The sequence below is a fragment of the Lepeophtheirus salmonis genome, chromosome 6 (genome assembly GCF_016086655.4).
Source record: "Lepeophtheirus salmonis chromosome 6, UVic_Lsal_1.4, whole genome shotgun sequence".
Lineage (NCBI taxonomy): Eukaryota > Metazoa > Arthropoda > Copepoda > Siphonostomatoida > Caligidae > Lepeophtheirus > Lepeophtheirus salmonis.
This window is the reverse complement of record NC_052136.2, coordinates 9203212-9230896: the sequence shown is the minus strand read 5'-3', so window position 1 is coordinate 9230896 and position 27685 is coordinate 9203212. Positions and strand designations below refer to the sequence as shown.

Below are 27685 nucleotides of genomic sequence, written 5' to 3'. Positions count from 1 at the left end.
ACGTCCGAAATTATGTACATAAAATATTTATTATAAGTTCAGTATTTTTATTTTTTACCTATAATAAGTAGTTGTACGAAGAAGAAGTATTTTTAAGAATTAAATGGTGACTCAACAAGTGGCAGTACAGTACTTTTTATTTCTCTTCAAGTCAGTGCCTCCACCATCATGATGGGTGTGCGTCAGAGAACACCTTCAAGCCGGCCCGAAATTCTTTTCAATAAAGGCGCTGACGCCAGGCCTAAGAACATCTCCAAAGCTTCCTTCTTTAAAGAGATGAATTAAGTTCATAAGTTGTTACTTGTTAGAACCTCTGAGCGGTTGTGAGTGCTGTGCCAAAATCCTTTTCTGTGCCAAATATTAATCATGGCTTACCACGGACCATCATATGGATTGAGCCGAGAATGTGCTATGAAAGTAAGTTCCTTATTAAATCATGATCAGTACAAAATATGTATTTATAATATATACATCTGTAAAATCTACAAAAAAAGGAGCCTCTCTGAATGAGGGAGGCGGAATTAAAGTTATGTTTATGTATGTAGTATACCTTACCTCAATTACGGGTTAGCATTTTTTTAATTAGATCTACTTCCTCTGATTCATTTTATGTACCCGCATGTGGCATGACTTATCTGTAGCCATAGGTATACTATGCCCAAATGAATAATGCAGTAACTTTCTCTTTGAGGAAGTTAAAAAAGATGTGTAGTTCCTACGATAGGTTATAGGAGCCCAATAAATGGTCCTTAGGATTATGAATATATGTATATATTTGGGGGTTTTACATAACGATTCCTAAGAAGATAATTGCACAGGTCAAGGGGATGGGCTTTGCAAATTAATGGGAAAACACATCCCACTTTGGGGGATATTTATTAAAGTTATTATTATACTACAGTGGAACTAGATTTATTTCTAATGTATTTTTTGCCCATAGAACGGGATTTTATTCAATGAATAAAATAAATAAGTACTTGACTCAGGTTGTTATCTATGTTATGTACAATCACATATATACAGAGGTAGGTACTTGCAACTAAACTTGTACATGAGTCCATATTTTGAAGACTTGCGATTTGAGTTGATCTCACAATTAAAGACTCACATCTTGACTTTGACTTGAAAGTTAATTTTTTTTTTACTGGTTAAAAAATAATCTTAAAGGTATCTTATATTTTCTCAGGACTTGAGACTCGACATGGACTTGCAGCATGATGACTTTTCCCCCACCTCTGCATATCTGTACTAAAAAGTCAAACATATTTATAAACTCGTATTTTCTTACAGTTAGTCAGCTTTTTAAGATAATTGTGCTGACCTTTCAAAAAGTGGTTTCCTTTCTTTATGTTGATGCAATTCATGAAATAATAATTATGTATCAAAATTTAAGAAATGTTTATTATAAAATTTTATTTAATAGTCTCAAGCCAAGTTCTCAATTGAACGAGCCCAAGCTTCCTTATCCTGGTTGGAAGCAGTGATAGAAAAAAAAGTAGAGATTCCTAATGATGAAATAAAAGATCAATATGACTTCGGAGCTGTTTTAAAGGATGGAATTCTTCTATGCGAGTAAGTAACCCATTTTGGATAATAATGACTCATAGACAGTATACTCCTGGTATTATTTTTTTCTGTGGTGGTTAGCACTGAGTGTGAGCAAGGAATTGCCTGCAGGAAGCAGGAATATTATTATATGATAGATAAATGAATGAGTATTCAATAAATTCTTAATAGAGGCATTTGTTTTTATATCTTTTTAGGTTGATAAACAAGCTTAATCCCGGTTCAGTGAAGAAAATTAATACGCTAAATACTCCCTTTAAACATGTAAGTTCATTATGAAATAATTCTTATATTATTTTTCCTTTAAATGAGTGGCAGTAACATAATAATGTGGATACCTAAAAAAGGAAAAAAAAAAAAAATGAAATGAGGAGAATGACGAAAAACTGGTTAGTGAACCGTTTTTATTCCTTCAAGGTTAGGCCCAGTCAAGTTCTCTCTCTTCCTTATGTTAATATAATATGTACCTTCATGTATATAATATTGAATACTCTAATATCTAAGTGGGAAAGAAGTATTCATAGGACTTTTGTGCATACTTTTTTATGTCAAGTTAAGTTGTCTTGACTTTATTATTGACCGTGTACACTGTACGCGTACTTAATCATTTCGAATATTATTAAGGCTTTTCTTTCAACTCAATGAATTTAAGATCCTAATCATATTACTTGAAATCATATTTTTTTTTTAAAACTAAAAATAATAAATCATTTTTATAAATCCCACAGAGAGAAAATATTGAACTCTATTTGAAAGGTTGCGAAAATTATGGTATCAAACCACAGGATCTCTTTCAAGTCAACGACTTGTACGAAAATAAAAATCTCTACATGATTGTTGATAATCTCTTTGTTATTGGTGGATTGGTAATTAAATCCGTCATTCATATTTATAAAAATACTCATGTATCTCAATCTCAAAACAGGCCCAAAAAAAAGGTTACGAGGGACCTGTTATCGGTGCTAAAATGGCTACTTCCAATAAAAGAAACTTTGACGATGATGTATTAAAAGCTGGACAAAATGTGATTGGACTTCAATACGGTTCAAACAAAGGAGCAAGTCAGGCCGGTATGACTGCTTACGGAACAGGAAGACAGATTCGACCTGACGGTGGGTGACTAAGATATAATATTTAATGTGAATAAATGGTTTCAAATGTTTAAAAAATACTTTTTTTTTGTATATAGAAATTGGACAAAACTGAAGATGGGACATGGTGTGTTGCATTACAATGCAATAATAAATATTTACATTATCTGTTAACTTAACTTATTCCAACAATTTTGGGGAGAATAAAATTATTTAATTTAAATTGAGGATTTCGGACTATTTATTAATTGTTCGATAAAAATTCTAAACAGACTTAAGAATTTACTGTTGATAACAAAAAACGAAGAAACACTTAAAAAAGTTCATAATTTGTGGGAAAGTGGATGGGTTTCATTGAAGAATAATGACGGTAGCAATGATTCCAAGAAAGATTTTTGAATGTGTCTATGAGCTTGTTGTAAGTTTCTTGAGAGGCCTTATCTTCATACTGCTTGTTCAATATTTTTAAAGCTCTTCCGAAATGTTGCATCTTTTCAGCATGCTTGGAAGTAAATGTAACAACTCTTGAGTCTGTTGACTCCACGATTTTCATCAATTGGAATAAAATTTCAGTGGCTTCTTCAACCAAATCTTTTTCACATAGAGCCAAACCTTTCTTAGATAATGTTTCTAAATAGATAGTCTTTTTCTTTTCTATTTCCTTCTTAGTTTCAGAGGCATTTGAGCTAAAGTCATGCTTGGTAGCCATATGCACGAGTATCTCATCGGCGTTTATACCTTTGAGCACTTCATTGGACATATTAATAATCTCATCAAAATTTTTGTTCGTTTTTTCGTTGTCTAGCGACTGGAGGTGAGCAAATTTGACTTGAAGATTAGCTAATCCCTCTTTTTCAGTTTTTAAAAGTTCCTCATAGAGTTCCTTGTGTGCATCACAATTATAATCTAATTTTGCTAGCCACCCAACTTTCAAATCTCTAAGAGCTTCCTTATATTCATCAATTTTTTTTCTATTCCCGTTATCATTAATATCATCACTTTCAGAGGTAGTTGTTGATTTATTAGAGCTGTCATCTTTAGATTTCTTACAATCCAAAGATTTTTTATCTTTCTTTGGAAGTTCAGGAATGATGTATTTAAACGAGTATACATCGCATTTTTTTCCATATTCATCCTGAAAATAAAAATAAATATTGGTTGAAATTATGTTTTATGAATACCAAAGCAATCAAATAGGTTAAGTGATATATATATACCTTAGATAAGGTCATTGACCCAGATAAGTACTGCCCAAGACCGGACAAATTTTTTATATATTTATCTGAGTTCAAGGGACTGATAAACAAAGGAACTTTTCTGTATGCTGCCAAATTGAAAGAGTTTGACTTTTTCCCTCCAGTAGAGGCATTGGCGTGGGAAGTATGTACATCCAACATAATTGGAGAACTCAACTTTTGAGAAAGCAGTATATTTAAATCAGTAATCTTGTCAAGAACATCCTTTTTCTCATGACGAACATGAGCTTTAAGCACATAATCACCCTTATCAACCTAAATATATAAAAGTAGTGTAACTAATTAAATAAATGTACATTTTATATATAATTTGCTCACCTTAGAACTCCAATGGGAAGGATAAGCGTCACCAGAAGATATCAACTGTTTATTAGAATCATATAACATCCAAAGTTGCGACTCGTATTCAGATTCATAGAGTACACTACTTAGAAGAGGAATATTTGGAGTGATTTCCGTTTGCTTAGGAATGGAAAAATTATAAGTTAATTCTAGTTCATAGATGGTGCTATTATTAGGAAGAATATCTCGTTCTTTCAAGGGTGAGATACAAGACTCAGAAGGCCTTAGAACTTGGACAGAGTTTTTCAATTTGATTTCAGGTTGGACCTATCAAAATACAATTAATATCAAACTGAATCTATTGGAATAAAATACTAATCACCTCTTCATCGTGTAGATCACTAAAAATTTGAAAACGATGTATCCCTTCTCCTCCATGCATCATTATTTCTCTCGAATCCGTTTTAACGCCATAGAAAGTTACAGAATAAGACACATTGATAGAACCAAGATTTGACCAAAACTTGGCTAAGCAAATTTCAATGGTAAACCCTCCTATAATTAATTGGATTACATGAAAAGAATCATAAAAATAATAACGACATGACTTACCTCTAACGGAAATTCCATGAGTGAAATCCTCTGTTTCAGATAATGCAACAATTTTTTGATTTTCCATTGTCCGGACACTCCTTTTGGGAAGTAACTGTACAGTATGTAAAATAAATTTCCCAGCACCAACTTTTTCAGCTGAGCGAACATTTATAACTGCCCAAGTAGCATGCTCAGGGACAGAGATAAAGTGTCTTTTGATGGTTCCTGGTTTAAATGGTGTGTTTTTAAGTTCTAAATGCGGTCTAGGAAAGTCTATCAAAGATTCATTTCTTATCACAGTGATGGGTACTTCAAAAAGACAGCCTTGTTCAACATTTTTAAAGTTATATGCTTTGATGAAAGCGGTATGTGGACCAGGTGGTAGACCTGTAGGATCTACATGAACAATAATATGTCTTCCGTCATACATGAGATCTAGATATGTAGGATATTTAACCCAAGAGGCATCGCAGGAAAAGGACAGCTGGATATTGAACTTGATTTTACGGTCTGCTGGCTGACTCTCTTGATTTAAGAAAATGGGCGTTATTTTCACAGTAATTTCAGAAGCTTTTAGAGCTTTTCTATCTCTGAGATGAATTCCTTTTGATCCAGAGTTACAGGAAACAACAAACCTAACATCACGTTCTACTGCTTCTCCGTACTCAACCATATGATTAAAAGCTTTCTCAACTTGCATTAATCCATTACCTTGAGCAAATTCGCAATGATCCTTAATATATTGCGCAGTATTAGCAAGAGCTCTCTTGAAATTAAAGGGAGAGTATTGAACTCCTTTTTGTTTCAAACCAGAAAGTATGCACGCACTTGCTCCACACGCATGAGGTCTAAAAATGAACAAATTAAATAGTTTGCACATACATTGATAAATTTATAAGCATACGATGCCATTGAAGTTCCATGCATTAGTTGTCCACATTTCAATGTGCACTCTGCAACTGATGTGATCGCCCCCCCAGGAGTGCACACACAAACACCCCTATCTCCATCTATTGTTGGACCTCTACTAGTCCACGTATATGGCGTCCCTGGAAGTTTTTCCCGAGCCGAATACATAGCAAGCATCATTTCAGGAGAAACGTAAGCACCAATGCCAATCACATTATTAGTTGAAATATCTGGTGGAGTTCCAACTGTAAATAGAGCAGGCCCATCATTCCCTGCAGAACCAAACCATATCACACCATGTTTGTTAACAACCTCTCCCATCAAATGACCAATACGACCTGTATTAGACCAATGACTGTGTTCACCATAAGACATATTAATAACATCAACCTATTGTTAATATAAATTACAAAATAGAATCACTAAAATATAGGCTCTTATTATTTATTCACCTTATAATGCTCTGCTCGCATGATATGAAAGGATGCTCTAGCAAGAGCAGTTCCAGTCTCCATTGAACTAAGTCTGCCATCACCGATTGTAATTGAAACTATTTGAGCCCCAGGAGCAGTTCCATTTTTCTCAGGTTCATCCGGATAATGAGCAGCAGCAATTGAGGCAACATGGGTCCCGTGACTGGAACAGACACCAACAATTTGAAGCACATCTCCTTCATCATAAACATTGATACTAACATTCAGTTTGTCCAATTCTGTAAGACAGCCATAATCTCCAGTCTCTCTGAAAGAACGTAATTTAAGGCCATTTTTGAGGTCGCCCTTCTCGGATGTGTCAATGATACACGTCCAATTTTCGCCATCATGATAAAGTACACAGTCATAAATGGGACCAGGATCACTTTCCCGATATTTTTTATCCACAAAATTCAACATTTCACAAACTGCATCCACATTATCTTTTTCTAACTTTTTAACACCAGTCAAGGGCTCAGAATTTTCAGACTCAAATTCATCTAATTTTCTTGAGGCAGACACTAAGGCGGATTTATGCTCAGGCTCCCAACTTTTCTCGAGTCTCTCTTTCACAACTCTATCCTTTAGACCCCTAGGATACAGATCAAAGGCCTTTTTGACTCCAATACGAAATTTTCCATTATCTTTACTAGAAACAAGACCTTGCGGTAGATTCAGAGTGCGTCCAGATAGACCTGAATTACCCCCCAAAAAATATATATTTGTATAATTTGTTTGCATTAGCTAAATCATTTTTGACTCAAATCCCAAAGTTAATATTGTGGTAAATAAGCAGGACTATGAGCTGATTTATCAGTTTTTCCATAGTATTATATTACAAAGTTAAAATTCTTGGAATTACACAAGGAAAAAGGAAGTATCACATTTAAGAAAAAGCTATTTCTATGTCAAAAATAAACCTATTGATACCCTTCTACAAAAAATGATTTCATTTCAAATCATGACTAAAAGATGGGATTTGCAATTCTAAAAACGTATGAGAGACTTAACACTACCAATAATTTTCCCATCCGCTGATGGAGAACTAAGTGTAGATGTGTCAACATCCCCGGTGCCACTTGCGTCAATGCGATCTATTATTTTCCGCTTTCCGTCAGAGGTTGTTTGAAGTCCAGGCACTCCAGGATCAACACCTAATCATGACAAATCGAATATTAAAAAGGAAACTTCAAATATAGAACAGAAAAAAAGTGAACTTACTGGAATCAAGAATTGCAATAATAACTCCACGTCCATCATATGTTGGATACTTGGTATTGAAGCTAAAGAGACCCGTCTCTTTCTTCGGAATCAAGGAAGAAGTTGGTAGCTCATTTAAATCCATTTCTTTTTTTCAGCCACTCCTAAGTATTTCAATTTTCAATGAGTTAATGAAGAAATTCAAAACACGATACTTTCCCAAGATTTTAAAACTATTCTTTGTCTTTTTGATATTTTTTATCTCACCGCACGCTTTTCCCTTTCTATCTTTTCAATATTGATGTAATGTGAGTCTTTCTTTCTAATTTCTTGCCTTCAGCAGCTTCAGTTTCTTTCCTTTTAACATCACTTCAGCAGCAATGGAGGAGTACAGTGCTTAAAGGCCAGCTCTTTTAATTTATCGACCAACCAGACAAAACTTCACCATTTGTGACTTTCATACAATATTTTCTTACAGGTATATGTAGTAACTACTACAGGCTGTATGTAATTAAAGTTTTCCCCCATAAAATAATTAGTTATACTTGGAAGTCTTGAAGTATATTCCTAGTTCCAATTTCCTCTAACTAATTAGTAATTCAGTATTATTTGCGATGAATGTACGATTTAAAGAATAGTATTTCAAATAATTTACGTGAATTGCAATAATATGATGGATAAAATGAGTTAGATCGAAAAATACCCAATAATAAATACAAACACTATACTTAAATTATTTTTAACTCGAGTGTATTTTTATTTAAATGAACATTTAAATTACATCTATAATTAACCCATTAAGACCAAAGTTTTGGAATTTAATTTCCGAGTTAGCTTCTATTCTCGTCTGAAAAATAATAATAACAGCTCATAATTTTGTTTATATTACGTGATGAACCACTTTAGTATAGAAACTAAAGTACTCCCTCTGTGAGCTTTGGCTACACACGCTCGATGCTAAAAATAAGTCAACTAATATTTTCTGGTATAGACTAGAGTTGATCTAAAAACCTGCTAGATTACATTCATTTTTGCATACCATTCTTATTAGTGTTGGATCGGTTCTAGGACCAATTTCCTAATCAGTCTCTCCCCCCACTTTTCAGTCCTTTTTTTATAGGTCCGATCTTTTTTACCATTCAACGGTCCTAGCTATCTTTTTATTTTCTTCACTCCTAGCCTAAGATGGAAGAATATAAGAACTAAGAAAATAATAAATGATAGCTATAATTTTCTAGTCACACACCTCCTACTTTTAACTTCAGGTATTTTGTCTCTTTAAAAGAGGTTATGAATTATGATGGAACTTCAGCGACTCAAATGAGGTTGTTCGTAGTAACTACGGCATTTCATCTGTTGTAGTTACCATAATAGACCGATATTGATACATAAATATACTCATTTTTCTTTCTAATATGATGTGCGTGCTCCATACTACATGCAAAACGCCTGCGAAATTTCATTAATATGACTACATTCTTATTTCGTTGATCAAAAATGACTGTACGGATTATATACAATCATAATTTTTTCTCTCACTAGATGGCTCTCAAGTAGAATCATTGTTATTTTAAAGTCTTTTTCACGAGTAAGATTTTTTCATAAAAAACATATGTTTCACCAAATTCATTCAAACTATATCAACTCACTGAATGCTCAAATTGTATCTCATGGTCACATAATGAAATGCCCTAATTCCCTTTTAAATTGAAGGAAGCAAGAGTTGTTGTAACTGTAATCACCCAAGTGCGTACATACATATGTTTATTCAGACAAACCTTGCTTTATTAACAAAAAAAAATAACAAACTACACTTCTGTCCTAACGGGTTAATATAATATGTAAATGGGATTATATGATATTTGATTAATTAATTATCTTTCTCCAGTCGAGTTAGCCGTTGCTTAATCTTAAGTTGAAAACTAGAGTATTCTCCTAACAGTCGAGCCAAACGCGTAGACATTCCGTCAATGTGAAGTTCTAAAGTAATTTTCATGCAAAAAAAAATATATATATATATATATATAAAGTATATAAATACTCAAACCCCCTTACCTAATCTCTGTAGTTTCTGGCTTATGGACTCCTGTTCAGCTTCTTCTTGTCGAGCACGATCTTCATCAATGAGATTGTCTTTCATTAAGATCTGTTTCCCCTTCTCTAAAAGACTAATTATAATTGTGTTTTTTTTTAAAGAATGTACAGATGAATTATGATTAAGGATATTGAATTACTAAACTCACTTTCTTTTCGCCTCTGGATATTCTGACAATGTATCCCATAAATCATCCTTTGAAAGAGAAAATAGATCGGAATAGCCAACACTTCTTACATTGGCAGTTCTTCGATTCCCCGTTTTATTTCCTGGAATATTTAAAATGCTCACTTCCCCAAAGACAGCCCCATCCCCAAGAGTAACGAAGACCGTTTTCCCATCATCTGCAACAACATCAAGTTTTCCTCTTTTGATAATGTACATCTCTTTACCAACATCCCCTTTGCGACAAACGTAGTCTCCAGGAGAGAATACTTGGAGTTTTAATTTAAGAACAAGGTCCACCAAAAGACCTTTTTCACAATCTTGAAATATTCTCACTTTTTTGAGTGTATCCAAATGAACATGAATTGCAATTTCGGCTTTGAGTTTATCGGGTAGCATGCTTAAAACTGACTCTTCATCCATGGATTGCTTGTTGCTCCATAAATAGTCAAACCATTTGATAACTCGATTCTCTAGATCCTTACCCACTTTTCGAAAAACCATATATTGCTTGACAGCGTCCATCTTATTTTGAAAATCAGCTCGAGCGGCATTCATGTTTGTGATCATGGAACCAATATTACCAACGATCGTAGCAAAAATAAGAACTCCAATGAGGAAATCCACTGTGACAAAAAGATATTCGATATCTGCAGCGGGTTGAGGAGTTTCACCAATTGTTGTGAGAGTGAGCGTGGACCAATAGAAACTATATATATATTGTGTTGCTAAATTGGGACTTCCTTGATAAACCCATCCATCAACGCCGAACCCAATTGCAAAACTAATTGCAAAAAATATACAGGCATTCCAATGTATTAACACTAATATTGAGAGTACAACTTTCGTTATTCGAAAAGCATTTGGAAAATTGGTTCTGGTCTCAGTCTTTTCAAAGAACTCTACCGTTCTATCAAGGCGAAGAACTCGATTGAGTCGTGCAATGACCGGACAAGGTACTGTTTCAAAACAAGTATCCGATAAAAATATATAATAAATATCCATGGGGAATATACTCAGTATATCAAGGATAAAATATTTTGATTTTAAATAACGCTTTCGTAATTTAGTCGAATCCCTAACCAGGAGTCCTTGCTCTAAATATCCTTCATGCATTCTAACAAAAATGTCAATCATATATATTATATCTGACGTGTGATCAAGAATCCTCCATCCTATGGGTATTAAATTCTCTAGTTCCCAAAAAACTGAGCGACCAATCACAAAGATAATATTATAGAGGACAACCAAATTGACAATGGAGAGCCACTGAAAAATAAGAGATTACCCAAATTAGAACTGTATTTATTTTCTTTGTGGGTCTTTACCTTATAGAAATAAGGTTTACTCGTATCAAAGATGATTTCATTTGTTGATTTAATCTTTTTCACCCCTCCATTACTCCATGATTTGATTTTGGACATACAGTAATTCATTTTAAGTGTATTTTTTGTGTGATTTGACTCCAGCTGGAATAAAGATGATTTTGTTAAATATAATTTTTTTCATTTGAAAAGCAATTTCCTAGTATCTACATAAGCTTATACATATATTAAGCTTGTATGTTGTATTAATAAACGCATGAATTTTATGCATGATTGTAAATATTATTGACATAATTATACTTTGAAGGCATGAAACTGGTTTGGTAGGAAATTTTCATATCCTCTCTCCCTGTTTTTAATGTTATTTTATCAACTCGTAAATATAATTTCCTCAGATATTTTAGCTCTAATTACAGTATGTACCCATCATATTTCGATTTTCTGAGCGATTGTTTTCAAGTGGTTCTCAAACTTTTTAGAGTGTGTGTTATGTACCAAGATCTCCAAGTGTTTCCACTAGAACATTAGGGGTATATGATCGCCCAAAATGATACCCTCTCAACTAAATTATATATATAAACATAACTTAAATATTATTCTACTATAATTGCAGAATTGGAATCACATTCTAAATTCTTGTATTTAGCAATTGTTTAGTTTTTTAATGTGTTCTCCAGACCTCTGATCAACTACCTTGGACAAGTCCATACCCTTCTTTTTTTTAAATACTCCAAATTTTGGTCTCATTTAAAAAATGAGAATAAAATAAAATGTCATTACAAGCTAGTTAGCCCACAAATCAAAATCCTAGTCACGGTTATGATCCCTCCTAAAATTTAAAGTATCTCCCTTTAGGTATAATTCTGATTACGGGACTAACTTTACATCCATTATGTCTAACGGAATATATAGTAACCGAAGGCTTAACCTATTTTATTATAAGGGTGATAATTTTGGTAAGAATACAAAAGCGTGCTAGGAGAAGAGAAGAAATACTTATGGCATCATTGATCAAATAATAAACATCTTCCTCTATCAAGAACGTTATCAATTCCCACCTCCATTATTCAATATTAATATAATATTAGATACTGATAGTCGATAGAGAACTGAATAAAATGCCTGAAATAACATCGCCTTCTGTCTGGATTTCTGAAAATGGAGGCCCAAGAATTTGGAAAATAGTTACCATATGAGAAACATATGGCTTGTCGGATTTATCGATGTAAATGTGCCTTTAGTCCCCTGTCTAGAATTGCACGCCACTAATTATCCTCATCTCATAACAAGAGTATGAATATTCATGTATAAAATCAAGTTAACGATGAATACATCAATTCAGACTTTAACTTTGATCTCACAAAGATGCTTATTGCATGTAATATAACCTTATCCATTGCTAATCATCTACGTTCAAAAATTTATGGAGAAATACACGTATAAATTCTTCCCTTCCCGAGGATCCATCATTAATTAATGGAGGATATTGGTAATGATGTCATTTATAAAAATACCCCCATTGTAAATTGTGAAGTTAAGATAATTTTCAGCATGTTTAGAGTCATTTACACCAAAATTACGAAATGGAATCTAACAGTAAGTATTCATTTTTTTTAAAAATCTAATCATTAAATATGATTCTATTTTAGCTAAAATTATCAAGAATTATGATATATAACTCATTAAATGGCAAAAATAAGTGCTTTAAATGGTCACAACAACGGGAGTAGTAGCTTTGGATGGTTTGCAACTAGTTTGCCTGACAATAGTTTCTTCATTTAAAGACTTGGGTGTGATCATTAGGTTTTCCAATATTACATAGTCAATAAATATTACTTTTTTTATCACTTAAGGACTAGCTATGGTTGATAAGCCCCAAGAAATGGTGTTCAAAAAACTCATAAAAGGCAAACACAACTGCTTAAAGGGTCACAACAACGGGGGTAATTACATTGGGTGTAGCATTATAATTAGTAATTGTACGTATTCTTCATGATAATAGTATGTTGTTATACAAGCATAAATTAAGGGGGGGGGGATCTTTTTGATACCCTTAATAAGGAGAATATCGCCGGACATTACACCATAATTAGCTTTTGCACTAAATCTTTACGATGGATTTAATTCTAACATTTTATTTATTAGTATATTTATTGTCTAATTTTATGATTTGGACATTCAATTTATTATTAATAATTATTTAGATCTCATGGGTAGAGATATATCTATAATGTGCACAATTGTATATAGCAACTTCCACATTAGGAAAAAAGGGTGATTATCTTTTTTATTAAACTCCACGTCTGGGTTGTGTTTAACAACTTAAAGTTATGACATATTTAACTGAATTTGAGTCAGAACAAGAAAATATTATTTGGATCAATCTATTATTTCAATATTCTGTATTTATAATTTATTGTTATTATTAGTTATATGATTCTAATTTTTAATTTTGTATATTTAACATAAATGTATGATGTTTTATTTTTTAGTATGTAGATTATATTTAATTTAAGCCTTTTTTTTAAACTTGGAACTTCAAATATATTTCGAAATACTCTACTTTGTCGTTTCATCTGAATATATGGTTCATAATGAATTACAATTTCATGGAGTGTGACGTTTTTAAATCTACTGTAACAGATAAAAAACGTCTAAGTCCATTATACGTTTTATATCTTCATTAAACATTTTGCTAATAAATACTTTCGTTATACCCTCAAAAATCATAATAAATCAGGCACCTGATAATCACATCATTATTTTAAACAATGATAACATAAGTCTTTCTCCTCCCTTCTCCTTGCACGCGTTTTTCTCCACATAATTATCAAATTACGGGTATTTATGACGTTCCTCTACGTACCACTAGGGGGAGAGCTCGAGTACCAAAGTTTCAGAACCACTGGTCTAGTCTTACGCACTTCTTTTTTGTACAAACACACCCTTAATTCTAAATTTAATGTTTAGGTACATAGATTTTTTCTGAATGTCCTAACACATATTTACAGGAATTTTACTACTACTTAAAAGGGTCGGCTCTCCAATAATCTCATGATCATTACATAATGTGGACACACACAAGTGATAATCTTACCCTGATGATCATTGCTCAACTATTTCGAACGACTGCAAAATATATAGGCCATATGTGTTTCTAAAGTGTACATTGAAACCCTTTGCAATTCAATTATTTTAGACATTTATTAGTGTTTAATAACTGAACGCCTTCGTTTTATATAAATGTTAAATAATAGTTCAATTTAGAAAACAATTGAAGAAGTGAAAGATTTGATAAGGATTAAAATAAGGTTTGTACGAATATGATCTCTTAAACAATCAAATAAATGATGAATCCATACTCAAAATCGTGTAAAACTTATTTTTCCTTCATGATATACCACACTTTTAACGGATACACACATGTATTAGCGGAAATCATTATTTCCATTTAGTGGTGGTATTTGTCCTAGGTCCCACTCTTTAGCCTAAAAAATACGGGCCCCCTCCAAATTCTTTTATTTATAAAAACAAAATTTGAAATTAATTTTCTCAAAAAAAAAAAAAAAAAAAAAAAAAAAAGGAAAGATCAAAGAAAGAAAGAGAAGGATTCCACAAGTGATTTATCTAATACATATACCAATAGAGATAAAACAGAGTGATGAATAAAAAACCCCGCTTTTACTGTAAAATTGAAAAAAAAACCCTGGAATTTTTTTCTCAAAATATTAGCATACTGAAGAGATAAGAAGTCGAGTGTCAGAGATATTGTATGAGAGATACAGAGTTATATTAAAAGCAAATCTTTTTCGTTTTATCTATATTGGCCCCCATCAAGAGGATATTAATGTTATCATAATACAAATAGCGTGCATGCTTTATAAATTTAGAAGAACGAGGACTCCATAACCAGGTGATATTTTAGATTTTGTATATAAGATTTGTGATATGAATTAAATTTACAGTTCCATGGTTAAAAAAAACAATACTATGGTGTAAAAATATATATTTATATTGTATCATTAAGAAAAGTTGAATTAGAATAAAGTTGTACCTAGGTACAAAAAATAAACAAATTAATAAAGCTACTCCCAATCCAATAATTGGGGATAACAAAAATTAAATAATGTAATTCACAAACCTAAAACTTCTTACCTCTTATATAAAAAAAAATGTAATTGTACCTAAAAAAAGAATATAAAATTTCTAAAAATTATACTTCATTTCGCTCAAAGCTACATTAACTAAGATAGAAACTCTAATATAATTAAAAACCTACAAAATTTTAACAACAATACATTTAATACTTATTCATCCCTTACTAACTTTATTCAAATAGCAAAGACTCTCACAGTTAAACATAAAAGTATTTTTTATTACAGCAGAAGGAAACTGTAAGGCTCAATTCTGTTAATCATGGCAATTTCTATAATATTTTTTTATTGGTGTAAAGCATTGTTTCAAGTTGAACTTAGAGCTATAAAAAAATAATCGCCATAGGAATCAGGAGGGCTATGGTCCCTTAATTTTATTTAAATCGTCATATCCCGTGCCCCTTATATATATATACTCGTATATGCCGTGTATAAGTTGCAATTTCTTCGTTATAAAATGCGTTATTTAATTACCATATTGGTCGTTCTAATTACCAACTTTTCATTGATACTATAAATTCATTTCGATCTATTAAAATTACATGGGTATAAATTATTATATATTAAGAAGTAATATAACTTCTGGCATTTGAAATTTATAATGTGCTACTTAATACTTATATTTTAGTAATTTGTATTAAAATAGCCAAAAAATGACACCATTAACATATTGATCATACATGGAACATTCAAGAATTGCATGATCCTCATACCAAATTGCAGCACATGCACGAAAAAATTTCTTTTTACGGGAGGTTATGGGTCTTTTAGGAAAGGGCCCACACTTTTATCTTTGTCTTAGGGCCCCTGTTCTAAAAAAACAATCAATATACAGTCACCCTTGGTATTGTTATCTCTCTCATATGACTACTTTTAATTGTCCCCTCCTACTCTTAAATGGAATTTTTGCACTTGTGTACTGTATACGCAAATGTTTTACTAGATAAGTTTGTGAAATGTTGCGTTAAACAATCGTTGGAATTAAAAACACAATACAAAATTTAAGTCAGAGAGTAATGCTTCAGCAATCAGTTTGTGGCGTTGTTTGAAACTCATATTATTAACATAGTCAACTTGTATTATATAGTATTGTTATGGATATTTATGGTTCAAGACTGGTTTTTTAAAAATAGGTGTAGTATTCTTAAAAGATATAATAATCGTATTTAGAATAGAAAAATATGGGATTAATATCTTAAAAAATGGTAAATATACTATTTTTAAATCAAAAATGTTATCAACCGATCCAAAGAGAAAAAAAAAAGGCTTCGAGAATATAATAAGCAAAAATAATGACTTTTGCCAAGGACTACTAGAAGTCTTCTAGTAGTCCTTGCCTGTACCCACAAGTGAAAATTAATCGAGGTTGCATTAAAGAGTCAAAACGAATTCCGTAATAATATTTTTTTTTTAAATCTTTTATCTGTATGTTTTACAAGGCTTCTGCTTTTATTTTTGGATGACATCTCTAATTCCAAATGATTCAATTTAAGAAAAAAAATAATAGTAGAAACCTTTATTCGTTTTCTTTATTGAATGACTAACTCTGTAATTTTTGAATAATATATATTAACTAGCGGTAGTACCCGGTATTACTTAGAGTAATTAGTCATAAACTAATCTTACTTTAATAATATAGAAGATAACATCCCAAGAAATTCATTAGTATTACTCTCTGTTTTTCATGAACACGCTTACAAGTGTTTTACTCAATACAATCTTGAAAGTAAAATAATATCCATGGATGAAAATAATATAATCCACCAGTTTGTTAAAAAAAACCAAAAATTAACGTGGTCACCCAGAAAATTTGAAGAATGTTTTGGAGGAGAGCACCAATAATAATTAATTAAAGAATAAAAAACATATATTCAAGCCTATATATTATGAGCTAGGAAGTACTTTAGGCTCTAGAGCGCTACCTGACTGAGTCTTAACTATAAAGACTCGATGCTACATACAAACGACATTTGTGTTTCCTTTTTATGACTACATTATTATTTCTTAGATAAAAAATATGTATATGATACACATCAGGGATCACTATATACAGACACCCTGTATACACGCTCGATGTTATTTGCACACGTCCTCCAAATTTCATTAATACGACTGCATTATTATTTCTTAGGCTAATATATGTTTATGATATACAGTATGGAACACTACATACACTGCGCCGGTTGACTTATTTTCTTATACAGGTGTGCGCGTCTAAAACTGAACACTCCTTTAAATTTTACGCCATGCACATATTCGTGATTTTATTGAGTTGAACCCGGTTTATACTTCGAGGCAAGGGTCTTGACTAGTTATAAACAAAACTCCAGCAAAATCTAAATAGCAACAGTGGAACAAAAGCCAATAATATGGAGAGACGTCAAGTCGCAATTTTGGAACTTTCCGCGGAGGGAAAAACTCCCACTGAAATTGCCAAGGTTCTGAACTGCAGCCGCACCACCGTTTACAGCGTGGTAGGCAAAGGGACTCCTAAGGCGACCACAAGATCTAAGTCAAGGCCTCGAAGGTCGGACGAAATGGTTGCTGCCGTGAAAAAGTTTGTCGAGGCAAGGTCACCGTCAGCGGCCTCTCCAGGGAGTTCAACGTCGGCAGAAGGACCATGGACCGGCTAGTTAAGAAAGATCTTGGCCTTAAGGTCTACAAGAGAACCCCTCGTCAAGCCCTCAAGCCTGTAGACAAGGAAAAACGCCTCGCAAGGTCGAAGATTCTTCTCAACAAGCTTAAGAAAAAGCCAGCCGATGTCGTCATTTTGTTCAGTGATGAGACGCCCTTCAGCCAAGGCGAGATGGTGGCCAATAACACGGGCGTTTAAAGGGGATGCTGTCTGGAGTCCAATATAATTCCAAGGACCAGCTGAAGTCTGCCCTCAAGAATGCCTGAGCCAACCTCGACCAGAGCTTCATCGCCAAGTTATGCAGCAAGTTCTGGTCCAGGCTGGAGTTGGTAGTGGAGAACATGGGCGGCCATATTGAATAGACATGTATCTAAGACTCCCATCTTTCATGTTAAATAAATTAATTCGTCGACCACTCTAAAAATTACATAATTATTTAACTATTTTTAAAAATTTCAGAGAGTTCAGTTTTAGACGCGAACACATGTATTCAGACAGAAATTTTTTGCTTTGTTAATATAGATAACAGTATGTACTTAAAAGTGGACTGTTCACAAAAAAGTACAAATATTTTAGTTTATATCGAAACAATTTACTTGAATATTTATAGATTTGGAAGATAATGTATATTCATTCTTTTTTTCTTCTGAAAAAAATTATAAATAGATTTAAAAAATGCGATAAATTCACATTCCATTTACTTAATGAAATTCAAATGAAGAAAGATACACAAACAACATGAACTTTAATGTTCGGTAGGAAAAGATATTCTAAGTAGAGTATAAAGAGATATATTTCCATAAATCCATATAAGCAGTAGCAGGTGGGTCAAGGGATGCATCCCCATCCCCTTTGATGAATATTTTATAGGACGCCAAATTAAGAAAATATTAAAAAAAAAAAAATGATTAGTTTTTGTTTATTTTAAACCAAAGATTTGAAATTTTGTAGTAAAAAATTAAAATAAATCTTCTAAAGGCGGCAAATAATATTCTGAAGGCCCCCTAAAGAAAATCTCAAATATATTTTGTGCAAAATACTTGATCTAAAATTTCCCTAAATGCAGTTTTTTATACAGATTTTTTAAAATCTGTAGCTAAGGGGCGCTAAATTTTACACATGCTCTGCATTCCTCCACTGGATCATAGGCGGAGGTTGCGGAAAGACCAGGGGAAAACCCTTAAGATTATTGAATGAACTTATATATTTTATATACTTAGTACAGGGGCGTTCGCAGGATAATGTTTTTGGGTTTTTTTTTTAATTTTATGAAGAAAAAAATTTTAATTAAAAAAATTTCTTCACCCCATAATTTGGACCTTGTTTTTAGAAAAGAAATGCTTGAAAATTTTTTACTCCTATTCTTAGATATTTTTTTTCTTGCAAAACAATAAATTTTAAACAAGAGAAAAATTCCTTTATTTGGGAAGGGTTTCTACCCTTTTTATGCCCTACAGTTCCCTTCATGCAGACATCGCTGTAGAAAGTAAACAAATACAATTTTCCCTCCCCCTCAAGGAGAAATTTCAAACTCTTCTCTAACCCATTAGTGTAAATATCAAACATCGTCTTTTCACTATATATATCTACATATACGTATAAATTCTTACTTAATTATATATTTAGCTATCGGTGTTCAATCGAAGGATGATAAAACTCCAAATATAATTGGGCTAGCATCTTATACAATGAAATCATATAAGTTGTAATTTAATAATCGTTATATCAAGGTTAATAGAAATATAACCTTGCGTTGTACCACATTTTAATTGTCTGCTAATAATAAGTAATACTCTTATTTAATTTTATCAAATAATTATGAGTGAAAAAATAAGGGGTAATTTCATGGGGGTAAATTCTTAAGTTTCAGCCTTGATTGTGAAGAATAAGGGCTCTGACCAAGTAGATGTTTTTAATACAATGACTAGACATATTTTTGTTTTAATAAAAAAACATTATCCCAAAAAATATAAAGGAAATAAAACGTATATTCTAAAATAACGGGCTTATTAAATTATTCTTAAGAATACATTTAATAAAAATTTACATTTGCATTTACCTAGAACCCCGCTCAAGCTAAAACCGGATTTGCATAGGCACTTTAACGTAATGATTAATGAATAGGGATACCACGCAAAATATTTTCTAAAAATAAATAAAAAAATAACAAGATTAATAATTAAATTCGAATTTTAATAGAGATCAGCCTTGCTCACTTTAAAAACCGGCCTTGCCTGTAACTAGGATTTTTATTTGAGGAGGGGTTGATTCTCCCAGAAATTTCTTTTTTTTCTTAAGATGGTTTTTAACTAATTTTGAATTTTTCTATAGGTATATTTATTGGTGAAGACAATTTTTAAATGTTTTTTGTTATAAAATATATTTCTTAGATGACGTTTATTCAAATTTTAAAACCTATAATTTCTATTGCATTTTATCGTTTGTAAAATATGAAAAAAAGACATCCGTATTTCACAAGAAAAAAAAATAAGACACTATTTTGGTCCTCCCTTACAATCAAGGGTATTTAATTAATGTAATAGCCATTTAGTTTTAATAGATCAAAATGAAATGATAGTATTAATGTACTTTGATAATTAGAATGCCCAATTTTGTAATAATAATACATTTTAAAAAGAAGAAATTGCAACTTGTACATTTTTCTTATACAAGTTCAAACTTGTACATTTTCTTATACAAGTTGCAACTTGTACACAGTATATATATATATATATGATAAAAAACGGCTCTAGAAACGCCCTTAGTTCGAACATTGTATTGTTTAGGAAAAGTCCACCGCCTTGACCTACGATCACAAGTAACTTTTTCATTTACAAGGTTTCATCTCATTTTTTGATTACAGTGTATAAAATGTATGAAGTGACAACCTAAAAAAATATCAAAATGTTCCTTTCTTATTTGATTAAAAGCTTCTTTTTTTTTTTTTAAATAAAAGAGGAATTTATGACTAATACAAACCCAAGAAAAGATGTTACAATTTTTGATGCACTTTTTTACACACAAGGAAATTATACAAAACAGGACGTAGAATGGATATTATGAGAAAAGACGTACAAATAAACTGATCTTAAAACCCCTTCGAATTGAACATTGTAAATTCATCAAATTGATTAAAAATAAAAAAATAATCCCTTCAGCATTGATTTCTATTTAAAAGGATAGTCTTATACATATTGCATTTTGGAATTTAGATTTAATGTAATCCAGAGATGAGAGCGTAAATAACCATGCAATTAATTATATGTAAATAACTCATAAAGAACTAACATTAATTTCGTAATTTACTGTATCCTTAATCTACTTAAAATGTAAAGTGTCTTTGATATTTATGAATTAAATGAAGAACACAGTCAATCTAGCAAAAGCAAATGACACCCCTTAAAAATATTCCAACGATATTCTTTGCACACCTTTAATGATTAGGGGTTATACTCATATTATTTATTAGCATAATCATAAATATATATGACTTTTTATGAAGGACATTGAATGGTTTCTTTAAATATCTACTTGTATGTTTCTTTTTATTATATAAAAATAAAAATATCCCAACTTTATAGTATGTTGTATATATACGAATAATACCATTAAGAATTAATGTTTGTATAATTGAATAATTAATTATTTGAGGGAAACCCAAACCAGAATTGAAGAATATCACTTATCAACACTAATTTGACGTACGTATAAAACAACAAAAATGACAGAAGGATTCAACAGGAGCTAGAAAGAAAGAAAAGCCAGACAGAGAAAATTGAGTAATAATCAGCAAATGTATAGTAAGGATTCTTTCAGGTACACCAACTGAATATTTTTTAGTCAGATAATTTATTAATATTGATTATTTTATATTATTTACCAAAATTTTATGAAGTTCATAATATTGTGTTTGCAATAGTTATAGTTATATCAAAATAACGTTTCAAATATATTATAAGGAATTTCACTATAAGATTAAAAGTCATTGAATTAAAAATGGATGACCTCGCATGTAGCATCTTATATAACCGATTAACTTTTTTTTGTATGGGAGTATTTGTAAATTTTACTGACTTATTATTCAGATTATTCATAAGATCCGAAAGCAAGCTGCTGAATATTTTTTTTATAAATAAGTATTAATCTAAAAAATAGCTTAAACACCATTGAAATAGTAATAAGTAATAACAGGTAATATTATTATTATTTCAAGAAAATAAGATGTGGCTATAGATGACGTCATAACTGACGTGGCCGTTTAGCTTAGTTTAAAACAATCTTAAGGATCAATTCATATCAATCATATCATCGGCAAATTCAATGAAATGATTGAAGTCACGGATTTTCAAAGTAAGTGAATGGGAAATCGTTTTTTCGTCTTTCTTCTTTTGGGCTGGGTTATGGCGTTTTACGGAAGTCGCTCATCCCGGCTGATAGTGAACAAATTCCATGAGGATCAAGAATTACTCCGCTCTGATAATAAAACTCCGTGGTATAGAGTTGAAAACCCGGAATCCTCTTTTGTTCAATTGAGTTATGATAGTGAGACAGAGGTTTTTGTGAAGGCTTCTGTGGAGAAGTCAGATCGATTTTGGTTCCAAGTGTATCACAACCTTGCCATTCCATGTTTGAAGATCTTTTACTCTCAAACAGACGTGAATGGACTACTTCAGAGAGGCTCCATGTTTGTTCTCTCTCTTCAACAAACCATTCAGCTTTTGCCAGCACAGGAATATCGCAGTATTATCGACTTGGGCGCTGGGGATGGCGAGGTGACTCTTCGTCTCAAGTCTCTTTTTACGGATATGTACGCCACTGAAGCCTCCTCCATCATGCGCTCCCTTCTCACATCCAAAGGATTCACTGTTTTGGATCAAGATCATTGGGGAGATAGTGGACCATTTGATGCAATTTCTTGCTTTAATCTTCTTGACCGATGCGCCGAACCTCTATCCATCATAAAGACAATTAAAAAATCACTATCTCCAAACGGAGTAGTCATATTAGCCCTTGTATACCCTTTCCATCCCTACGTTGAGTTTGGAAGTTCTACAATGCCTAATCAAAAATTAAATATTTCTACTGAGTCTTTTGGGGCTCATGTAAGTTCAGTGGTCGAGCTATTTGCTCAAGAAGGATTTGCTCTCAAAGCATATTCTCGTGTTCCTTATTTATGTGAAGGAGATCTGCGTCGCTCCATATATTCCATAGATGACTCCATTTTTATTTTTACCCATAGATAATGATTTATTCATCATTGTTTTGCATGTGCAATACTTGAAATAAATATATATTTTTTCTAGAAATCGGTGTCGGGTTGGCGGGATTCGGTGTCGCCTTTCTGTTTTTGGGTGTTGTATTTTTATTTGATACTGGCCTTCTCGCAATAGGAAATGTGAGTTTCCCTTCATGTTTCACAACTTAATCCAGTCTCAAATCTTTTTTTTTTTAATATAATTTTGCTTATAGATTTTATTCATCAGTGGGCTTTCTTTCGTGATCGGATTGGAAAGAACTTTTAAATTTTTTTGCCAATGGCATAAAGCTAAGGGATCGCTCTCATTTTTTTGTGGCATTTTAATCGTGCTATTCGGATATCCTAAAATAGGAATGCTCATCGAATGCTACGGCTTCATTGCTCTCTTCAGCGGATTTTTTCCTGTCGCAATCAATTTCCTCCGCAGAATACCAATTATCGGAACGTTTTTAAGTCTTCCCGGAATAAGTTCGGTAATATAACACTTTTCTAACTAAGATTTTTTATGCTTACACCCGTTTGTCGTTTGATGAGAATATTAATTCTTCATTATCTCCTGTTATAATTTTATTGCAGATTGCTGAGCAAATGGCAGGAGAAGGAAGAAATAATATTAAATAATAATTTGTTATTTTGTTGATGACCCCCTGATTTATTACTTAAGTATCTTGTCTGTATTTTTGAGCAATGTAAGTAAAACCTTAGTTTTTGGGAGGGGATTGGAAGACGGAAATTTAATATAGCTCATTTTAATATATACACTTTATTTCGTTATGTTTCAGTATGTGGACAGGTTTGCCGGAGAGCCCTATAAGAATATGATATGATAATACTGGTTTTACTCGCAAATCAAAACAACAATATTTAATAAGTCTCTTTTTTACTCTAAATTCCCTTCCAATTATATAATTCCTTTTTCTACGAGAAAATATCGGATTGACTATCATCGGGAAGTTCCTGAGTCTTGATGAGTTCTGATTTAAATTTACTAATGGTTTCTTTGGCAAGCGCTAATTTATCCTTAAGCTCCGCGATTTCACTTTGAACTTTTGATCGACCTGTTTTGATGGATTCCTTGGTTTTTGACCTTCTTTCCTCGAAGTCTGTTTCATGCTTGTACGCATCAAGCGTGAAGGGTCGTGTCGTCGTTAATAATGTGTAGATATACTATTAAACAAATATATATATATATAGAGGATGATAATTTTAAATGTGTAAAGTGAAACGTGATAAATAATAAAAACTTTGATATTTATGTATGAAACTACCTATACACAGACCTGAGTGGGATCTTGAAAAATGACTTCGTCATAATACTCGGACACGACTGCTTTTTTCCCTTGTAATAAAATTTCAGATGAATTGGAAGAGGAGGTATGAAATAGCTTGAGAACATGGTAGAGCGTCACGGACCTCTCTGTGGGATGATCATTAAAGTAGATCTTTATTTGGACTTCAAATTCTCCCCAACCGGTTTCACTGACCTCATAGGGGGGCTTCGTTACGATTCTATTGGGATTAGGATAGGAGTCATGGAGTTTGAACTGCACTTTCTTCACGTAGTTTGACATATCTTCGTTGTTAAATGGCTTGACATAGATGGTCCAGTCATGGGTGTGCCCATCGGACTCTCGCTTCTTGCCAAAATGGCGAGATATATTACCATATACTATGGGTTTTACTATCAAATTGCCCTTTAGACGATTTATCCCACTATCCACGGATCCACTCATTCCGTTTGTGTTTCGCAATGAATAAATATTAATAGACGACAGTCTACTATTTAGTATTTACTTGAGCCGAGATGTCGAGTAGTAAATAAATAATAATCAAACCAAATGTAAACACAGAGTACGTAGGGGTACCAAATGAAATCTTATTTTAATTTCACATGAACACTTACGCAACCTTCAAATATCACTCAATCTTATCTACATTAATTCTTTATCTATTACTATTTATTATGACATCCATAGTTTTGCAACTTCTGCTGTACTCTTTAATAAATTACGTTATATTTTTCCATTCTATTTACTTATGCAATAAATAATGGAGATGATCAATTCGCTGAAAATATCATTTTTATTCATGATTTATTTATACGTTTAATCAAATTAATGAATATTCAGGACATGAATATGTCTTGTTGGCCTAAATCCAACTCTTCATTGATGAGTGCTGGCTGTTGTACTTGATCAATGATCCGAATATGTCCGAATATGATGACCACAAACCATGTCATTTTTGAGGAGAATGAATGTGAATGATGCAAGTCCCATAGCTATAAGTGACGTCATTTTCCTGAAAGAGAATGAGTGCGTCAGTGTGCCTCTATCAAAGGTCTAGTCCGGACAATCAAAATGATCCAGAGGCATTTAGTTCGGATTACCAAGTGTGGATCTATAAGGAACACCGAAGCTACAGTGCCATGGAGTGCTTTTTAGGTGGACGTCGAGTAGCACGGAAAATATTGAACGTTGCACTTTTCCTCATTTCCACGCAAGAGAATCTGAAATCCTCGTCTTTCATTCTTCCACTCATTCTCATGGCTTTACCACTTAGACCCAGTTTTCTCGCTTTTGGATATGGCGTGTCTCCTATACTCAGGTTAGAGCATTCTTGATTCGTCATTAATAATAACACTTAGTTACTCATGAGTCATGACTAATTTAATTTTTAGTGTGTGTAATTAACTTTTCATTAATATTTCCTATTTATTTGTCTTTCTTTATTAGAGAACTCACAGATTCAGTGAGCACGGACTCCATCCAAACCTCCAGTTGCCTCGCCTTCATTGTCCACCTTCTCACTCATCGCTATGAACTGACACAAGATTCATCCGTTGTGTTTGCTAATGCAAGGCTTAGTTTATGCGCTGCCCTCTTTGGATCCGTTTGTTTGGCATCTCGCCTTCAATCCAGCTATGAAGCTTTTCTTTTGCTAAGTGTTGCTGTTCTCATATTTGTTCTAATTCCCCTAATTGAAGTGGAGTTGATCCAAGATTTCGTTGCTTTCTGTATTCTCAGTCTCGTTATTCCCTATAAATTTACAGCTTATCCTTATAAAATAACCTCATTACTCATTCTCCTCCTTTTTGTGTCATTTGTTTGTCCTATTTTATATGTCCGATGGCAGATGTATAAGAGTGTTATGTCTGGACCATGGGATGAGGCTGTTCCTCATCTGGATAAAAGACAAGTGGTGGATAAATCACTATGATCATTAGTTATACTGACGTAATATGTACATTGTTAAATCTAATCGCTAAGTATACCCGTTGTGGAATTTCTTGATTCCTTTTATTAAGTTGTTATTCAATGCTCTTCTTAATTATCCTCATATTTTGATCCAGATTTATTATAATTTTTATACAAATGCATGTACAAAGAAATCAATTATTTAACTTTCAATCAGTCTCAATGTTCCTTAAAAACGTTTTCTAATTATTTCTTCCCCATTGCATAGTCACTTAACCAAAATACTAAGTTTGTTAAGTATTGTCAAAATTACAAAGTTGATTAATTATAATTTTATAAATAATGTTGCCTCTTTTTCTAGCAAAACAAATATTATTTTAGTTACATTTGGTACTCATGCTAACTATTTGTTTTGATATTTATGTATGTAAAAAATAAACAGGCATTATTAGGGTTTTTTACAATTTTTTATGTACTTAAAAACTAAAATGCAATTACCAATTAGTATGTTATGTAATAAATGTTTTATTTGTTTCAAAATCAATGACATGAATATTAATTATTTAATTAATATGTAATATTCAGACATAGTTAATGCATATGTCGAAGAAATATAGAGAAAGATCAGAATGGATTTAAAGAGATATACTTATAATAATACGGAAATACATGTCAAGTACACAGTTTGTCGACTATATTTACTAAAAACTGTCAGTATCAACTGTCAGTATCAGTTATCAGCTGGGAATGGAATCTTCAAAAAACAATGATATATTTTACTAGATGCTTAGATCAAGTACCTGTAATTAAAAAATAGCTTACGTCTAACAAATATAGATACTCACAACCTTTGTTTTATTAATAAAAAGATAAACATTTAGGTATTTCATCATATTTTTAAAAAGGTCAATTTAATATTAATATAATACTCAACATTTCATTTCTATCTCAAATATAAATAATTTTATCCCATCTTATTTGCAATCAAATTACCAGAGATAAAGAAATATAATAACTTTATATCTGAAACCTATCAATTCCGTATTTTGTGACTCTTCAAATTGGTATTACCTCACTAAAGAATTGCATGTCACATTATTACCTCCAGGGGGACCATGGTCTCCCCAATTTTTGTAGAACTTAATATTATCTTAGAGCCGCAAAAAAAAAAAAAAAATGTGATTCATTTTCATAATATAGTTATCCCCAATAACTTATGGGCTTGACCCCACTTTCAAAAAAGGTCCACGGAGCCTGATTTGATTGTATCCTGTAAACTTTTTTCAAAACAAAAACAGAAAAAAGGGTAAATACCAGTTGGTAGTTCGACAATTCTTCCCAAATTTTAAATATTATTCAATATAAATAGGCAGTAATAATTTAAAGCTTTAAACTGCTTAATAAAATTCTAAATTACTAACCAAGGTTCATAATACTGATAAAGAGGAAAAAATAAGATAAAATATCGAGAACTGATTTAAAAAAA

The 27685-nt window shown here is 32.1% G+C and overlaps 7 protein-coding genes across 8 annotated transcripts; 4 read left to right on the top strand and 3 right to left on the bottom strand.

Annotated features, from left to right (window-relative positions):
* The first annotated feature begins 151 nt into the window (after positions 1-151).
* On the top strand, positions 152-2880 carry LOC121120696 (calponin-3). The gene is made up of 6 exons (XM_040715559.2): positions 152-417; positions 1424-1572; positions 1764-1830; positions 2295-2432; positions 2492-2678; positions 2756-2880. The coding sequence occupies exons 1-6, from the start codon at positions 367-369 to the stop codon at positions 2770-2772; spliced, it is 609 nt and encodes a 202-aa protein (XP_040571493.1). The 5' UTR covers positions 152-366; the 3' UTR covers positions 2773-2880.
* Positions 2881-8103, bottom strand: TppII (Tripeptidyl-peptidase II). Its single transcript, XM_040715556.2, has 9 exons — positions 7393-8103; positions 7188-7325; positions 6151-6866; positions 5694-6088; positions 4808-5637; positions 4578-4750; positions 4232-4522; positions 3875-4168; positions 2881-3792 (listed from the first exon to the last, which is right to left on the bottom strand). Exons 1-9 carry the CDS (start codon positions 7514-7516, stop codon positions 2971-2973), a joined length of 3783 nt encoding a protein of 1260 aa, XP_040571490.1. The 5' UTR covers positions 7517-8103; the 3' UTR covers positions 2881-2970.
* Position 8104: 1 nt separating this feature from the next.
* CngA (Cyclic nucleotide-gated ion channel subunit A) lies at positions 8105-21512 on the bottom strand. Its single transcript, XM_040715558.2, has 5 exons — positions 21352-21512; positions 10960-11100; positions 9615-10900; positions 9427-9539; positions 8105-9351 (listed from the first exon to the last, which is right to left on the bottom strand). The coding sequence occupies exons 1-5, from the start codon at positions 21352-21354 to the stop codon at positions 9242-9244; spliced, it is 1653 nt and encodes a 550-aa protein (XP_040571492.1). The 5' UTR covers positions 21355-21512; the 3' UTR covers positions 8105-9241.
* Positions 21513-21940: 428 nt separating this feature from the next.
* Positions 21941-24257, top strand: LOC121119609 (vesicle transport protein GOT1B). 2 transcript variants are annotated; one of them, XM_040714319.2, is made up of 5 exons: positions 21941-22095; positions 23049-23140; positions 23215-23475; positions 23579-23691; positions 23785-24257. In XM_040714319.2, the coding sequence occupies exons 1-4, from the start codon at positions 22071-22073 to the stop codon at positions 23621-23623; spliced, it is 423 nt and encodes a 140-aa protein (XP_040570253.1). In that variant the 5' UTR covers positions 21941-22070; the 3' UTR covers positions 23624-23691; positions 23785-24257. The 2 variants fall into 2 exon arrangements, with proteins under 2 accessions (XP_040570253.1, XP_040570252.1); XM_040714318.1 differs by lacking the exon at positions 23579-23691.
* On the top strand, positions 22092-23042 carry LOC121119606 (protein-L-histidine N-pros-methyltransferase). Its single transcript, XM_040714314.2, has one exon. It carries the CDS (start codon positions 22104-22106, stop codon positions 22986-22988), a length of 885 nt encoding a protein of 294 aa, XP_040570248.1. The 5' UTR covers positions 22092-22103; the 3' UTR covers positions 22989-23042.
* On the bottom strand, positions 23747-24825 carry Gas41 (YEATS domain-containing protein 4 Gas41). The gene is made up of 2 exons (XM_040714316.2): positions 24283-24825; positions 23747-24169 (listed from the first exon to the last, which is right to left on the bottom strand). The coding sequence occupies exons 1-2, from the start codon at positions 24733-24735 to the stop codon at positions 23921-23923; spliced, it is 702 nt and encodes a 233-aa protein (XP_040570250.1). The 5' UTR covers positions 24736-24825; the 3' UTR covers positions 23747-23920.
* A 218-nt stretch (positions 24826-25043) lies between these two features.
* PIG-C (phosphatidylinositol glycan anchor biosynthesis class C) lies at positions 25044-26743 on the top strand. Its single transcript, XM_040714315.2, has 2 exons — positions 25044-25609; positions 25738-26743. Exons 1-2 carry the CDS (start codon positions 25314-25316, stop codon positions 26219-26221), a joined length of 780 nt encoding a protein of 259 aa, XP_040570249.1. The 5' UTR covers positions 25044-25313; the 3' UTR covers positions 26222-26743.
* Positions 26744-27685: the final 942 nt, after the last annotated feature.